Here is a 16,740-nt window from a genome sequence, read left to right on the forward strand (position 1 = left end):
GAAGCCATTCTTAATTTTCTTATGACTAGTATACTTCTCCCCCATTGTAGTGTGTTAAAAAGCTTCAATTTAATACAGTGGTTCTCAACCTTGGCTGCACATTAGAATCACCTGGGAATCTTTTAAAAATCCTGATTTCTGGGCCTCATCCTATGGAAATTCTGTTTCTTTGTTGTGGGGTGAGGCCATGGCATTAGTAACAACGAAACAGAATTTCCGGAAGATGAGGCCCAGAAATCAAGATTTTAAAAAGATTCCCAGGTGATTCTAATGTGCAGCCAAGGTTGAGAACCTCTGCTAAAGGGAATGACTGTTAAACTTAATGAGAACTTGCTGTGTTCTAGTAGGCACTGTTCAAAACACTTTCCATTCCTCAATCCAACTGACCCTCACAACTTGTAGTGCCCTCGTTTTCAGGAGTGGAAACTGAGGCCCAGCTTCTTACTCCTCACTTTCCTACACCCCATGGCTGATGAGGATGGGGCTTTTGTCTAGTGGACACAAGCAGGCATTTTCCTGAGTCCCAAGAAAGGGACATTCTGGGCTTTCACCTCGAGGGAGGAAATTCCTAGAGGGGAGGGGCTGCATCCCTCGAAGGCCATAGTCTTTGATCTACTGATCTGACATCCAGAAGAGGTGTCCAGTCCCCTCTGGGCAGGGCCCCTGAGCCTTCCTCCACAGCCACATGTCATTCACAGGTCTCATCAGAACTGTCCGCTAGGGCAGAGGGAGCCTTGGCAGAAGCAGGGGTGAGCTCAGAGTGCAAGGAGAGCTGGACAAATGTCCCTGAGGCTTCCAACCCAGTGTTTTGTGCAATGTTTTTCCTCTGGTGCCCTCACTGCCCAGTTCTTCATCCCTGCACGCAGTTGTCCACTAGAGGGAGCCGATCCTCAGCAAGTAGAAACCTGTGTTCATACTTTAGCATCATTTTGTCCATTAGCATCAGCTCCAATACCTTGCTGGGTGTCTGAATGTGTGTGTTAAGGGGTGAGAGGAGTCTCACTGGATTAATACAGCTCACAGCATGCTTTTCCCTGGAGTTCTGGGTGGAAGGCACAGGGCCCTCCAGCTTCTGCATCCCACAGACGGCTCCACTGGCCTTGGCTGACATGGGATTCCCCCTCTGAACTCACTCAGGAAAAGACTGTGACAGCTAACCCAAGTGTGCAAACCACACACTCCAGATTCTTTATCTGCCACCCTCTGATGCTAAGACCTAAGAGCTTTATCACTGTAGGATTCCTGGAGCCCTCCATTCCGCCCAAGTTCTGATTTAATACATCCTGGGTCTAACGGAGTTAGCAGGGTGCAGCAATGCAGAGCTGTGGCAGGCCTCTGGTTGGGCTCCCAGCCAGTGCTGAGCCCCTCCTGGGGATACCGCCAGGGGAACGTTGGGGCTGCTCCTCTCTTTTATGACCCCTCTTTCCTTCCTTCCTCCCTCTTCTACGGAGGCATTTCCTTGAAGAGAAAGTGGAGCCCCTAGGTCAGTGATGGCGAACCTATGACACGCGAACTCATTTTTTGGCTAATTTTTGTTAAATGGCATTTAAATATATAAAATAAATATCAAAAATATAAGCCTTTGTTTTACTATGGTTGCAAATATCAAAAAATGTCTATATGTGACCCAGCACCAGAGTTAAGTTAGGGTTTTTCAAAATGCTGACACGCCGAGCTCAAAAGGTTCGCCATCACTGCCCTAGGATAATGCAACTCAGAGCGTTTCCTCTTCTTAAACTGGGCATGACTGTGGTACTGAACACAAGGGGTTCGTTTGCCTGTGCGCATCACAGCCCAATCAAACATGAACAGAAGTTTGCAGCAGAGAAAGTAAAGGTTTGTTAGCTAAGAAGATAGTGCCAAGCCAGGAATCACAGGTGAGCTTGTGCAAAGCCCTGGCTCCCGGATGGCTACTCAGGAACGGGTCACACAGAGGAGAAACCTCTAGAGCTGGTGGAGTGAGCATCATGGCCTCTATTGATTGGTCGGCGCTAGGGTAGCGGGTAGTTGATCATCGCCTCTGGTCCCAGTGTCAGCCATGGTGCTGCTCTGTCTGGTTTCGCGAGGGTGTGGTCAGTGGGGTCGGTCTGCTTTTCTGGATCTGGAGCTGAAACACAACTATCTTCAGTTTGACTAAAACGCTATTCCTGTGGTTAACAGACCCAGGGCTTTGCTGCTAAGATTGCTTGATGCTGACCACAACCTCACTGTCCTGAGGGCTTAATGATCAAAGGAGTGGACATGCAAGGGTTAGGGAGGTGGGTGAGTCAGGGTGCTCCTAGGCTGGACCAGGCCACTGTGAATCAAAGGAAAGAGAGATAAAGGGTGAGATTGAAGAAACGGAGTTTCTTCGTGGTTGCAATTGCCCCTCCCATTTCTATCTCAGCCACTTTGGTCTCAGAACTGGATGGAAAATGTGCTTAGTCCCAGCTCACTGGTTTCCTTTCTTACTTTAAAACTCCCCAGGACCCAGTGCCAACTCTGCAGGTTTCAGATCCCGTTTCATCATTCCTGACCGTGGCCCTGCTGAAGGGAAGGCTTCCCTCTCAGCCTCCTAACTCTCCACCTCCTATAAAACAATGAATCATAACTCTATAAAAAACAGGCAGAACAGCCAGAGGAGCAGAGAAGCTGAGACAAACGCTAAATCTCCACCGTTTAAGAAGTGGGGGCTGTGCTCCCATACAATGTCCTTTTGACTTGGGTGGTCTCCATGCAGGTTCAAGACAGACAGGCTCGCCCCGGCACTGGGATGTGAGTGCCCAACGTCAGCTTTCTGGGACTCAAGGACTTGAGTCACCTGTCTAGCACCAGCTCACAGCCATTCCCTTCCTCACCTGCCCACCACCCGGTGGAAATCTCCCTCCCGGTCTGTTGCAATAGCTTTAGTCATGTTATGTGAACTGAGGCCTCAGGAGAAGGCTAGGTGACAATAGACAATAGTCAGACGTAAGCAGGATCTGTCTTAAAAGATGGAGTGAGATAAGAGGAGATGGTTCTACAGTTAGCTCAGGATGGACAGGAGAGTGGGCCAGAAGCAGAAATCTCCTCTGTCTGGAATTTGGTCCAGGAATAGGAGAAAAGTATAGATAGTTTAGAATGCAAGCTTGGAGACATACTTTAGAAGATCTTGAATGTGAGGATGGACAGTGTGAGTTCAATTCTGAAGGTGACAGACACTGAAGGTTTCCCTGGGGACCTGAGGCACAGCCTGGGACGAGGCACTGGATGCTCTCTGAGGTTCCTATGTGCTCTCACATTTGGTGTCTGCCCCCCCCCTCCCACTGCCCCCCCCCCCTCCCTGTGTCTTGAACTTGCATGGTAGTCTTTGTCATGACCCATTTAACTCTTGCACGGGCCACTGCTCATCTCTAGTCCTGCCTCACCATGGAATGGCTATGTGACCTGCTAAAAAGTGCTTCACCTCTTTCTTTTAATGTCCCTTTCCATTGTTTCCATGATTTGTGATGCCTGAATAATCTGGGGCGGAGCTGTAAAATGTAGCCAGGACTTAAGATTCCCAGGATAGCCCTAGCTGGTTCGGCTCTGTGGATAGAGCGCTGGCCTGCGGACCGAAAGGTCTCGGGTTCAATTCTGGTCAAGGGCATGTGCCTCAGTTGCAGGCTCCTCCCCAGCCTGGGCCTTGGTCAGGACGTTTGCAGAAGGCAACCAATCGATGTGTTTCTCTCACATTGATATTTCTCTCTGTCTTCCCCTCTCTCTTCCACTCTCTCTGAAAAATCAATGGAAAAATAACCTCGGGCGAGGATTTAAAAAAATATATTCCCAGGATATTCTTCCGCCTGACCCTGATATTCCTTAGGAATCGCTTAAGAAGATGGAGATCAGCTTCCATTGCAGGACACTCATTTCTTCCCCAATGCTGACTTACCCCTGTTCCCTGCTGACTTATAGTGTAGACCATGGGCTCACCACTCACTGGCTGCGAAATTACAAGCATTTAGTTGCGTGTGCTTTAGCTAACTGCTAATGAGGACGTCCCCCAGGGGAAAGAGAAGAAGGCAGGATGACCACCTCCCTGGGGGTTGGACAGAGCAGTTGCAGAACTTGGGGAGTCTCAGGTTTCGTTTTAGCTTGTCACACTGCGATTTCCCCAAACCAAAGGAGGAAAACCAAAACCAAAGGAGGAAAATTGCAAAATCAAAGGGACTCACAGACTTTGAACTCCCTGCAGAACTTGCCCATGGCGCCTCTCGATATCTCTCATACCTGGGATCTGTGTCCCTTCCTTCTGGGGCCCAGAACACTCTGTGCCTTTGGTTCACGTGAGAATTCGGGGGCCTCATTCTCCCCGGTATCCAGGAGACTCTTTTCATTTCCTCGTCTAGAGCAGAGGCCTTCCTGGAGGTCCATCTCGGCCACAGGTCTTCATCTGGAAGCATGAAGACAGCTAAGTGGACATCGGTCCAATAGTCCACACTCTGTCCAATTGTCCACACTCCTCTGTCCAAGAGTGCACACTCTGGGTCCTTGCCTAGCAGCCTCTAGGCCCCTCATTACAGGCCCCTGATTATCAATATCCATAAAAAACTAAATTATTAAATATTTTTCCTATGCTCACTGGTAATGCCCTCTTCCTGCACTGACTTGTTTAATTCACCCTCATCTTACTGATAGGGAAACTGAGGTACAGTGAGCTGATAAGCATCCAAATCTGGTTGTCCTGCTGCAGAGCTCATGACCTTAACACCATCCTGCCTCCAAGAGACAAGAAGGAGAGAATTCGTCCCAGCCAGTTCCTAATGCCCTCAGTGTTTCAAGAAGATAAAAGAAAGAAGATAATCATGGGAGAATAAAAGAGAGGGGAGCATAGGGCTCTCCTGGCCCAGAAATGGCCAACATGCCACAAAGCTGGGTCATCCCTGACCCGGTGCTGCTGGAGCACATCAGGAAAGAACCACACCACAGCTTCTCATCGCCCCAGATAAGGCCTCGCCATCTCTCCAGCAAGCCTCTTGGGTGGACACTCACATTGAAACCTGTGTGGCACCCTGGCCTTATGCATCCTCACATTTATAGGAGCAGCAGAGGGACCGCTCTGGTTAGGTCCCAGAGCTACTCAGCAGGCAAGTCGGGAGTATGCCTGCTTGACATGAATCCCTTCGTCGCCTAACCCACCTGTCATCCTCAAAATAGACTTTCACTGTTCTTTCTGTTTTTGCTTCCAGATGCACTTTTTCTATCAAGCCATGTTACTAGAGAATCAAAACATACTGAGGTTATTCAGTGGGCCTTGCGTGTGAGCTGGGGAGTCCATATAGACCTAATTCTGAAATCACGCTGCATTGTGTGTATCAGTTCTCTATGATGCAATCGATGGGACAGCCCCTTAAGCTGAAAAAAGTTCTCTTCCTGGAAGTTCCCTCCTCCTGCAGAGGAAATCCTGAGGGTGGAATGTGTTTCGAGTTCCTTAACTTTTGTATTGTTAAGAGATGACTGTAGTTTTCAACAAATGGAATATAAAAGAAGTAGGAGTTTTAATGACGCTCATAAATAAATAAGAAAAAGTATTTCTAGGCTAGAGAGATTATCAGATAATTCACAAGCTAAAAAGATTAAAACTGCAATGTTTTATTATGAACATACCAACCGGTAAATAAGAATTTACACAAACTGATGCTGAAATGTTTTGTTCCTACTTACTTTTTTTTTCCTTTCTTTTTTCTAAAAAAATATATTTTTCTTGCTTTCAGAGAAGGAGGAAGAGGGAGAGATAGAAACATCAATGATGAGAGAGAATCATTAATCGGCTGCCTCCTGCACACCCCCTACTGGGGATCCAGCCTGCAACCCAGGCATGTGCCCTTGACTGGAGTCAAACCCGGGACCCTTCAGTCCCCAGGCTGATGCTCTACCTGCTGAGCTAAACTGCCTAGGGCTGTTTCTACTTACTTTTTAATTTGTAATACTTTCCTTCAATAAAGTTAAGTCAATTTTACGTGTGTTTCCATTCCACATAGCCACCACCCTGATCAACATCTGTGGAACTTTTCCAAACCCCAGCAATCTCCCTCCTGCCTCCTACCTCCTGCCTCCTGCCTCCTCCAGTCAATCGCCCCTAAAGGGAACCTCACACCTGAATTCTATCACGATATGTTAGTTTTGTCTGTTACAAGATCATATTTTTTTAACAAAGCATCAAACATTTCTTAAAAATAATGTGCTTATTTTCTACTACTGTCGGAATAAAGTACCACAAAATTAGTGCCTTAAAGCCTTAAGCAACATAAATTAATTCCTTTTTCTGTCTCATCTCTCTTGTGATTAGAGTGAGCCCACCTGGATAACTCAGAATAACTGTACTCTGTTCTCAAGGTCTTACCTTGAGTCACGTCTGCAAAGATCCTTTTGCCCTGTAAGGTAACCATCAGAGATTCCAGGGATTAGGGAGTGAACATTTGGGGGTTGCCCATGATCCTGCTTAACATAAATAATCAATGTTGTCCAAGGTGAACTTCCTAGAAAGCAATATGGTGATAGGTATTAAAGCACAACATTTCATACATTGCGATGTATGAATTCCACAGCTGCAGAAATAAAGCTATACGTCAGGATTTTTAAACTGGCTTTTTCATCATAATGTTAATTTAAATTATTTTTAAAGTGAAAACATAAGTAATATACATGCCCGCTATAGTGCAATGCTTTAATTCATGCTACCCAGCCAGCCAGGAACCCAGGATCACAGCAAATGCTCCAGCGGAGGAGGTCTGGAGACATCTATCCACATCAGAGTGAAACCACCCCCCACCCCCGCCCAAAGCTCCAGGAGCAACAGAACAGCTCACTCCATCAAGACAAAGTCCTAGGCCCTCACATTAAGTCAAACAACCCTGTCTACCCTCTTCCTCAAAGACCCTTATCCCCAGACACCATTCAGGAGTGTTACCTAACATTCCAGGTGAGTCCATACAGTTATAAAGGACAAGAACAGACATTATTAGATCGTGCACTGAGTCTCAGGACGGCTTCTGTGCCCAGAAAATGTTAGGGGTGAGTGGAGAATGATGGTGCAAGGGCTTGATGGGTGAGCTACAGGTTCCCAAGCCCACATACAATCTGTCTGTGCTCCTCTTATGAAGACAGATCAAGGAATCCTCCTTGAAATATTTTACATTTCAGCTGGGACCACACTCAGTTATTCCTGAAACATGAACTTAGAGACACAAAACATTGCAGGTTCTGGGGCCTCCATTAGAATGAAGACCTTGTCCATACCAAGGATCCAACAGGGAGGCCCAATACATAATCAGGCATTCTGGTTTTAAATCTGTTCTTAATTGTTAAAGTGACTCTTGGCAAATCATTGTCCCACCCTGTGCCTCAGTTTACATATCTGTAAATGAGACATTTGAACTAGGCAAATGGCTCCCAAATTGGCCATGGTTAAAAATCACCTGGACCACTTCAGAAATTTGAGGCATCATCTTCAAAAGTTCTGAGTCACTCTGTGGTTTAAGGCATATTTTATTAATAATTTCCCAGGGCCCTGACTGGTTTGGCTCAGTGGATAGAGGGCACCCTAATATTACAGGCAAGTCTGGGGACCCAAGCATTGGATAGTCTCTGGGGTTTCTGGGCACCTCCCTGCAGTCTTCTGCCTGGTTCTTGTCTTCTAAATTGGAATTGCATATGGCTCTGGTTCTGCCATCCCCACTCACCGGTCCTGTCTTGTCATGGAGTAGCTGGAGTATGAATTCTAGGCACAGCCTCACCCTATGCTGTCTGCTGGTGTGCAACCTATGACAAATCATTTTGCCTCTATGATTCTTCCCCTCGTTTGTAAAGGGAAACATGTAAATAAATTAATTGCAAATGTCTCTCACAACATATTCTATTAGTTCCTGGCTATTGAGGACACTTGGGACAGAGTTGGAAACAAAACATCTAATATCCCGATTTCCAGAACTATTTCAACACATTCTTTGAGAACTTTGTAAGGATCCAGATGTGTTTCCCCAGTGGGGTACCATTCCTGCCTTCTGTTCACAGACAGCTGTCTGACCTTGAGTTCCCCTTCCCAGCCACCGAACCACAGGTGAGTTGTCCAACCGACTTTAGAAGATGCTCAGTGGGAAGACGCCAAGGAGAAGAGACAGAGGAGAGGACGGGGACCACTTCCTTAAACAGCACAGCCAGGCTTCTGGACAGACCAGCTGCTGAATCAGCATAGCGTAAAGTTTCATTTTAATTTTTTATTGTGGGATTTCTCGAACTCAGTTTAAAAAAAAAAAAAAGGAGAGAGGGAGGGAGGGAAATTGCATAATCAAAGAGACTTGCCAATGGAGACCTCTGAGCTCCCAGTAGAACTAAGACCCCTGTGTGGGTCAACACTGGGATCTGACCCAGGTCCCTCTGAGGCCCCACAACATTCCACTCTTGTGGTTCTTGCCAGGATCCCAGGACCTCTATTCCCTTTTGTTTCTGGGACACCCTTTTTCCTTCTTCATGTACCACCCAGACATTCCCAGAGGTCTATTTTTGCCACATATCTTCATTTGGAAGCAATTTTAAGGAGAACTTTTACAAAATACCAAGAATCACATGCTGGGTCTCTTCCTAGCAATGTTCTAATCGAGACAGTACAGTCACATTATTTGACTATTGATTAACAGCTAGTTTATTGATCACCTCCCACATGTACTTACTCTGCAAAGCAAGTTATCAGTGTCAGGTAATTTAATATTTGCAATAAACTCATTTTCACATTTGAAAAGTAAAGAATAGGTAAGGAATTTGCAGTATAAAAAAGTGAAATATCTTGTGCCTTCTCCGACACAGATATTAATTCGTGTTTCTAGTAACCAAATTCAGACTTTCAATCTGTTCTGCCTCTCCCAGGGCTGAGAGCTAAGAACCATTACCTGCCGTTCTTGACATCCTAGCTTCTCTGGTCTCTGATTAGATCCTTTGAAAACAATCATAGATGACTTAAATTGTAGAAGAGCTTAAATATGATTTAATCCAGAAATAGCAACTATGTTACATAGGTAGTAACCACCTTCTATTACTGTACCCATGGCAGACATCACTAATCAATCACAGTATTTTATATTCAACTAGATTTGCCTATTAGGCTTTTATTATATAGAATAACTCAATGGAAGGCCTTACTGGTTTTTCTTTGTTTGTTTTTTCAAAAGACCTTTCTGGTTATCCACCATCAATTTGTGAAGCTAATACATGACTGAAAACTATTTGTCATCCCTGAACCTGTGAAAACCCCTAATTTTATAGATGAGGACAATCTCTGAGTCAAGATTTGCCCACTGTCACATTAGACAAGTCATTGGCTAGTTTTTGGCTAAATCAAGATTAGGTTCACGTTACTTGACATTTAATTCCCTTTACTTTGACTAACCCTTATTGATCCCTGTGACTATGATTTCCCTATTTCTGTCACCTGCTCATATAGAAGGCCATCTGATATAAGAAACTGAATGTTTTAATCACCAGGAAAAAAATAGAGCAATTAACATACACATATAAAAACAAATAAAATATGAGCAAAATAAAGCTGTGTTTTTTTCTTTTTATTTACTTCATATTGAAATATAACATGCAGTATAGAAATTTCAAGTGTACAACTTCACAAATTTCACATATGTAGACAACTATTTAAGCACCACTCCCTTGATTAAGATATAGAACATTCCTGCCTCTCAAAAGCTCCCTTATGTCAATATCACAAAGGAAACCACTATCCCACATATTTTTAAAATATATTTGTATTGATTTCAGAGGGGAAGGGAGTGGGATAGAGATAGAAACATCAATGATGAGAGAGAATCATTGATCGGCTGCCTCCAGCACACCCCACACTGGGGATCAAGCCTGCAACCTGGGCATGTGCCCTGACTGGGAATCGAACCGTGACCTCCTGGTTCACAGGTCGATGCTCAACCACTGAACAACGCCGGCCGGGCCCCACGTTTTGGTTTATTATTTTTTAAACTATGGAATTGAATGGAGACATTTCCTCAACTTTCTAATTGACATCTGTAGACCACTTCACCCAACAAAAATGAATGAAGGGATCTGGGAGACCTTCCTCAAGCAGACTTGTTCCACCTGAACCTGCATAAAATATTGGGCTTCTTCATATGACTTACTTGAAAAGAAACCTTAGTGTCTAAATAAAATATTTGGAAACCACCAGCCTAGAAGGACAGCATGTGCTGCCCAGTTCTTGGGCTCCACAACCTAAGTTTCTAGGTCATTAAGACTTGAAAATTCCCGATTCCACCATTCTGCCAAGTTCTATCGAGCGACTTGTGTGGCTTTCAAAGGAGCCCGACTGATTTAGGCTGCAAGCACCTGAGTCTGATGGAGAATACAGGCAAAGCCTAGGGCCCCCTCCCAGGCCTTCTTGGTCCTGGGGAGGGTCAAATCCTTGATTCTCTTCACTCCACTGTGACCTCGGCTTCCCTTCTCCCTTTTAAACAGATCTCTTTCCATTTCAAAGAAATTGCAACTCTTCCTGATCTAATGAGATCACTGCCTACACGCTGCTGGGCACAGCCACATACCCCTCCACCTCTGCTCCACACAGTCTAAGCAAACAGTGGAAACCCCACAGCTTCCTTCTCTCAGTGTCTGGAAATTGCCCCCAGGTCCTAGTGCCTACTCAGCACATTCAGGGTCTTACTTCATCCTTCCTGGATCATGACGCTGGCCGTGCTCTCTGCCTCCTATAAAAGGCAGACAGGATGGCCAGAGCAGCCAGAGGAGCAGAGAGGTCGAGGCCAATCCTGAAACCTGCACCTCTCAGGCCGAAGCTCACATTCACACCCTCCACCATGAAGGTCTCCGCCGCCCTGGTGTGCCTGCTGCTCACAGCAGCCGCCTTCAGCGCCCAGGTGCTCGCCAACCCAGGTAAGGCCCTTCTCTGCCTAGGACGTAACGTTTTCATGACTGCAGGCACGAACCTCTCCGCATGAGTCATCCCAGGCTTGTTGCAAAGCCTGAGAGGGAGAAAGTGAAGCCAGGAAGGGAAATGAGAAGAGCAGTCATGTCCCAGCTGGCCAGAGGCAGAGCCAGAATTTGGTGGCCAGTCCCTCTGACCTTTCCTGAGACCGGCTTTGGGACACTAAATGCAGCCACTACATCAGTGACTCTCACTGTTTGGGGATGTGGCACCGAATAAAAGGACCATTTCTCGTTGTGGCTGTGAAGGGCATTTCGGGAAGTAGTGGAGAGGAAGAAATCCCTGTGGGAGGTTTCACGTTTTTATTGGGGGCGGTGGAGTTTCCAGAACAGCGGCTGGAAGGCATCAAGCATCGAAGGCATCTCAGCATGTGACATGGGTCGGCTCTAGAGCTAACGGGACAAAAAGCTTGGATGCAAAGTCTTAGAACGTACCTTTCCAGTGTCGCAAGTTTTGGATCAGTGGCCCCTTATAATAACACCACAGGACTCGCCTTGTTACTCAAGATTTCCCCCTTCCCAGTCATTAGTGAGGGGCCCCATAGTTCACTAGAGGAAACTGACTCACAGGTAGCATTTTATCTGTGGGATCTGGGCTAAGGCACTGAACTTGGGAGTGGTGGGTCCTCGTTGGGTCTCCTGTATTTGCTTTGTCTTCCCCTACCTTCCCCTCCTTCCCTTCCAGATGCATGATCACGACACATCCTCACTGTCTCATTCTTCGCAAAATGTTTTCCAGACTCCGTTTCCATCCCCATCACCTGCTGCTATAGTGTGTTCGATAAGGAGATCCGCGTCCAGAGGCTGAAGAGCTACACGAAAGTCACCAACAGCCAGTGTCCCTGGGAAGCTGTGATGTGAGTGAACCACATCCTGACACCCTGAGTCAAAAGCTCTGAGGTCAGGACTCATGTCCACATGAGTCAGAGAAATGCACCATCTAATCAAATGGGCCTTTTACCCTAGAGAGTAACTGAGCCCACAAGAAGGGGCCTACCCTCCCCCCAGGATCCCCTTCTAGGAGCTTGGTCAGATCACCCCCGTTTCTTCAGCCAGGAGCCTGCAGGGCTTCCCCAGGGACAGCAAGAGCAAGCTCCCTTTTCAGGCCTCTTCTTCCCGACCTCCCATCCTTCCATCCTCCCCCTACCTCCCCACCCCACCCCCCGCCCGTCCCAATTCAGGCCCCTCACCAAGGGAGCAAGGCTAGGAGCTAATGGGTCACACTCCTGGGCAAAATCCTCAAGGTGCTGCATCTAATTGTGCCCACAGCTTCAAGACCAAAAAGGACAAGGAGATCTGCGCGGACCCCAAGGAGAAGTGGGTCCAGGATACCATGGCCCTTCTGGACAGCAGGGCCCAAGCTCTGAAGCCTTAACATGTCACACCTGGATGGAGAGACCGTCAGAGCCTGAGGAAACCCTTATTTATTTCCCCTCAACCTTCCCCAGGTGCAGATGGCATTATTTTATTACCATGTACATAATGTAAAGCGAAACATTTCTTAGATAATATTTAATTAAATATAAGCTATTGATGGTTTGACTTTATCTGCTGTAAATCCTAATGAATGAAAAATGCCAAACCCGGCGACCTTTTCCTTTCCTGTGAGCCCAGCTAAGTTCACGGCCAGGTGGGATCATTCTCCCTCTCACGTGCCTTCAGTGTTGGGAATCCTCCCGTGGGTCGTCAGAGTGAAACACTTCTGGGCTTTTGTAAATGTAAGCTATGTAATGTCGTTGATGAAATTAATGTTATTAGGTAACTATAGAATTTTCAAATAAAAATATATAATGTTAAACTACTTGGTCTTATTTTTTACGGGATAACGTTTAGCTGGGAGGGAGAAAATGGCAGCAACGGGTGGCAATTTGGGGTACAGGGACCAGCCTCTAAGACAGCGGTTCTCAACCTGTGGGTCGCGACCCCTTTGGCGGTCGAATGACCCTTTCACAGGGGCTGCCTAAGACCATCCTGCATATCAGATATTTACATTATGATTCATAACAGTAGCAACATTACAGTTATGAAGTAACAACGAAAATAATTTTGTGGTTGGGTCACAACATGAGGAACTGTATTTAAAGGGCCAGAAGGTTAAGAACCACTGCTCTAAGAAGTCTTTTGGACTCAACTGAGAGTCAGGGAGTACCTAGCAGGGCCAGATCAAGCTGTTTCAGCCCTCTGGCTCTAGCCTGTAACATGACATGCCCTTATCCAATAGGGTCTTACTTCCCACCTTTTCTCGCCATACCTAAGTTCACCAGCCTCTCTCTCTCTCTCTCGCTCTCTCTCTTTTTCTCTCTTTGTTGTTGTTAATCCTCACCCGAGGATATTTTCCCATTGATTTTTAGGGAGAGTGGGAGAGACAGGGAAAGACAGAAACATCAATGTGAGGGAAACACATCGATTAGTTGTCTCCCGCATAAGCCCTGACCAGGGCCCGGGCCAGGGAAGAGCCTGCAACCAAGGTACATGTCCTTGACTGGAATCGAACCAGGGACCCTTTGGTCTGCAGACCAATGCTCTATCCACTGAGCCAAACCAGCCAGTCTCTCTCTCTCTCTCTTGATCTCTTGCAGCAGTCTTCAAACGTTTCTGTATAATCCCAAGTTTTCACCATCTAATGAATTCTCTCCAACCCAGGGTAATACCCCGGAAGTGAACCCTAATCTAGGAGGGAAGTAGATGTTTCTTACCCAGAGGAGCACTCAAAGCTTTCCATTGAAGGGGGGTCTTCCACAGGCCTGGTCTCGAGGGGCAGCATGCGGTGGGAAACAAAAAGGGATCTTCAGAGCTGGTACAGGAGAGGGAGGAGAGGAGCAAACCAGAGGAGGGAAATCGGTCCAGCTGAGCTATGGAAAGACAGAGGACTTGAGAGTTTTACAAATAAAGGTTGGAGCCAGATATCAAGGGCTCTTGAATTTCAAGTGGGAAGTCAATGAGTTACCAGGAAACACAAAGGGTTTTCAAACGGGAGAGGACAGTGTCACATTCGGAAGCATGTGCCAGGAAGAATAGCCTGGTATCTGAGTGCAGGAGAGAGTTCGAGGGGAAGGCCGGAGAGCAGGCCACTGCAGTGGTGCCGAGGAGATGGGGGTCTGAGGAAGGACGGTCCTGGGGTGAGGTTAGGAAGGATGGGCCAGAGTGATGTGCTAAATGTTGTAGAAGAAGGAGAATAACGGGCCCAGGACATAGGCCCTTCTCTTACAATCCTGAAAAGCAACTATGTATTTAGAGGGTTGGCAGCCCTGAGATCTCCACCACTGTACCCCGATCCCAAGAACTTGCAAGCCTCCATTTGAGGGCATGGGATCACCTTTCCTTAAAAGACACTTAAGAGCAAAATTGCCTGCACTTCATGAGCATAGTGGCTCCTTCTCCAGACAGGAGGACCTCACGCTGAGGCACAAAGACCAGATCCCTCAGGAAGGGAGGGAGGGTTGTCGTCCTGCTGTCCCAGCTCAGGGCCCATCATTGTCATCGTGTGGAGGTGCCACGGTGCTGGTCCCCCTGGAAGCAGAGACCTAGCTTCTGATCCCACGGCTGACCCCGGCTCTCCGTGTCACTTAGGGCAAGTCAACTTCTCTCTCCGGTCTTAAGACACCCCATTCAAAAGTGGAACTAGCACTGTGTCCCAGGCAGGAAATGAGGGGATGGGGCAGATGACCTCACCAGCACCCTCTAGCTCCAGGAGCCACACCTTTTGGAAGCTTGGCATTGTCTGTTGGCCAGGGCAGAGTGGGGAAGCAAAGTGCCTAGATTGCAAACCAGCAAGCCAGGTGGGAGCCCTCCCTATTGGCAAACACCTGTTAGTCAGATCTATCACCTGTCTGGAGATAAGCTTTCCAGTCAAGTCCAAGGTAAGCACCTCCAAGGAGGAATAAGGCAGCTACATGGCAGCCAGATAAGAGGTGTGCTTCCCCGACACAAAGGTTCCATCTCGTCCTAACGTCTTTCTTCCACGGTCTCTAGCCAAGCTGGCTACGGAGATCTGGGTTCAGGGGTGCATGAAGTACCTGGACCCCAAACCCCAAAGGCCAGAGGCATGAAGACTCACCCTGGACGCACCCCCAGGCCACTGTGGAAGACAACCCACTTGTTTGCCCTGAGCACTGCCCAGCCGGCTGCACTCTGGGATTGTGCTGTTATATTTCAAATCACAATGAACTCAATGACATTCAACAGAATGTCCCAAGGGATGCGTCCTCCTACGTTATTAATGTTTTATGTGCCTAACTTGAATATTTGTGTTTTGAAAATCCAAGTCCTTACATAAACTGGTTCGTATGTGTACGCTGCAATTCCTTCCCTTGCCAACAGGGGGCAAAGAGCTGGGGAGGTCACTTGAGCTGACTGGCATCCTCTTGGGTTCCCTTCTGATGTCACCATCTGCTGAGGCTGACAGGGAGCCGCAGGCTGTCACCACTTCACTCCCTCAGTGCCTGCTCGGTGTCTCCTCGCTGCTTGCTTTCTGCCCCCAGGCTCCTCCCTGGGTGCCATCTCAGGTCAGGAGTTGGCTCAGCCTGCACCTCTACCGGAGGCTCAGAGGGTGGGAAGGAGCACTCGGTCACAGTAAATCTTCTAGAAGAATCGCAAGGGAAATGCAAGTGGCTACGCCATGAAAAACAGCCATCCACCCACCAAGATGATTAAAATGGGAAGATTGATAGAACCCAGTGTTGATGGGAATGTAGAACAAACGGAGCTTTGCTGGTGAGAAGTTTAGAAAACACTTTAGCTGTTTTTGTTGAAATTAAACATAGGCATATTCCATGACTCAGAAGTTCCACTTGTAAATAAATATTTGAGACAATTGAACCCATACAGACACAAAAGGGAATGAACAAGAAAGTTTATAAGTCTGTTCATAACAACCCCAAACTGGAAGTATTCCCAATGTCTATCAGCGGGAGAGTAGATACAAACTGTGGTGTGTTTATACAGTAGAATGTTACTTAGCAATGAAAAGAACAAAGCATTGATATATATATATATATATTTTTAAAGCATTAAGCATAAGACTTCAGACCCCAAAAAATGCATTCCACATAATTCCATTTATGTGAATTTCAAGAATAGGCAACCAATTTTTTTAATTTTATTTTTTAAACATTTTTAAAAACATATTTTTTATTGATTTCAGAGAGGAAGGGAGAGGGAGAGAGAGAGAAAAACATCAAAGATGAGAGAGAATCATTGATCAGCTGCCTCCAGCACGCCCCACACTGGGGATCGAGCCTGCAACCAGGCATGTGCCCTGACCGGGAATTGAACCGTGACCTCCTGGTTCACAGGTCGATGCAGGGCCAGGCAATCGATTTTGACTGAAGTCAAAATAATGATTACCTCTAGGAAATGAAGCATCGACTTGAAAAAGATACAAAAGAAGCTTCAGGGATGTTGGAAATATCAGTCTTGATATGAGTGGTGGTTACATGTTATATACATAGATTAAAAAGTAAGCAAGCTATACCTACAAGATTTGTGAATTGTATTACACGTGAAATATACAAAAATATTCAAATACATTTGTAAATATGTTTTAATAGCCTGAAACTGTTCATACTATTGACCCAGCAACCCAATTGCCATGTCTCTAAAAGTTCCATGTTTATCAACAGTGATGCTGATAAAGACGTGACAGCATGACTTGGAATCCCAGTGAAATAGACTGAACGCCCAATAGCAAGGTATGGTCTAAATCAGCAGTCACCAACCGGCGGTCTGCAAGACCACTGATGGTCCGTGAGGTCCGAAAGGTTGGCAACCGCTGGTCTAGATAACTTATTCAGC

The 16,740-nt window shown here is 46.6% G+C and overlaps 1 protein-coding gene across 1 annotated transcript; it reads left to right on the plus strand.

The window, feature by feature from the left end:
- Positions 1–10,760: 10,760 nt before the first annotated feature.
- On the plus strand, positions 10,761–12,647 carry LOC102752951 (C-C motif chemokine 8). The gene is made up of 3 exons (XM_006764037.2): positions 10,761–10,896; positions 11,687–11,804; positions 12,217–12,647. The coding sequence occupies exons 1-3, from the start codon at positions 10,821–10,823 to the stop codon at positions 12,320–12,322; spliced, it is 300 nt and encodes a 99-aa protein (XP_006764100.1). The 5' UTR covers positions 10,761–10,820; the 3' UTR covers positions 12,323–12,647.
- Positions 12,648–16,740: the final 4,093 nt, after the last annotated feature.

The sequence above is a fragment of the Myotis davidii genome, unplaced genomic scaffold (assembly GCF_000327345.1).
Source record: "Myotis davidii unplaced genomic scaffold, ASM32734v1 scaffold699, whole genome shotgun sequence".
Classification (NCBI taxonomy): Eukaryota; Metazoa; Chordata; class Mammalia; order Chiroptera; family Vespertilionidae; genus Myotis; species Myotis davidii.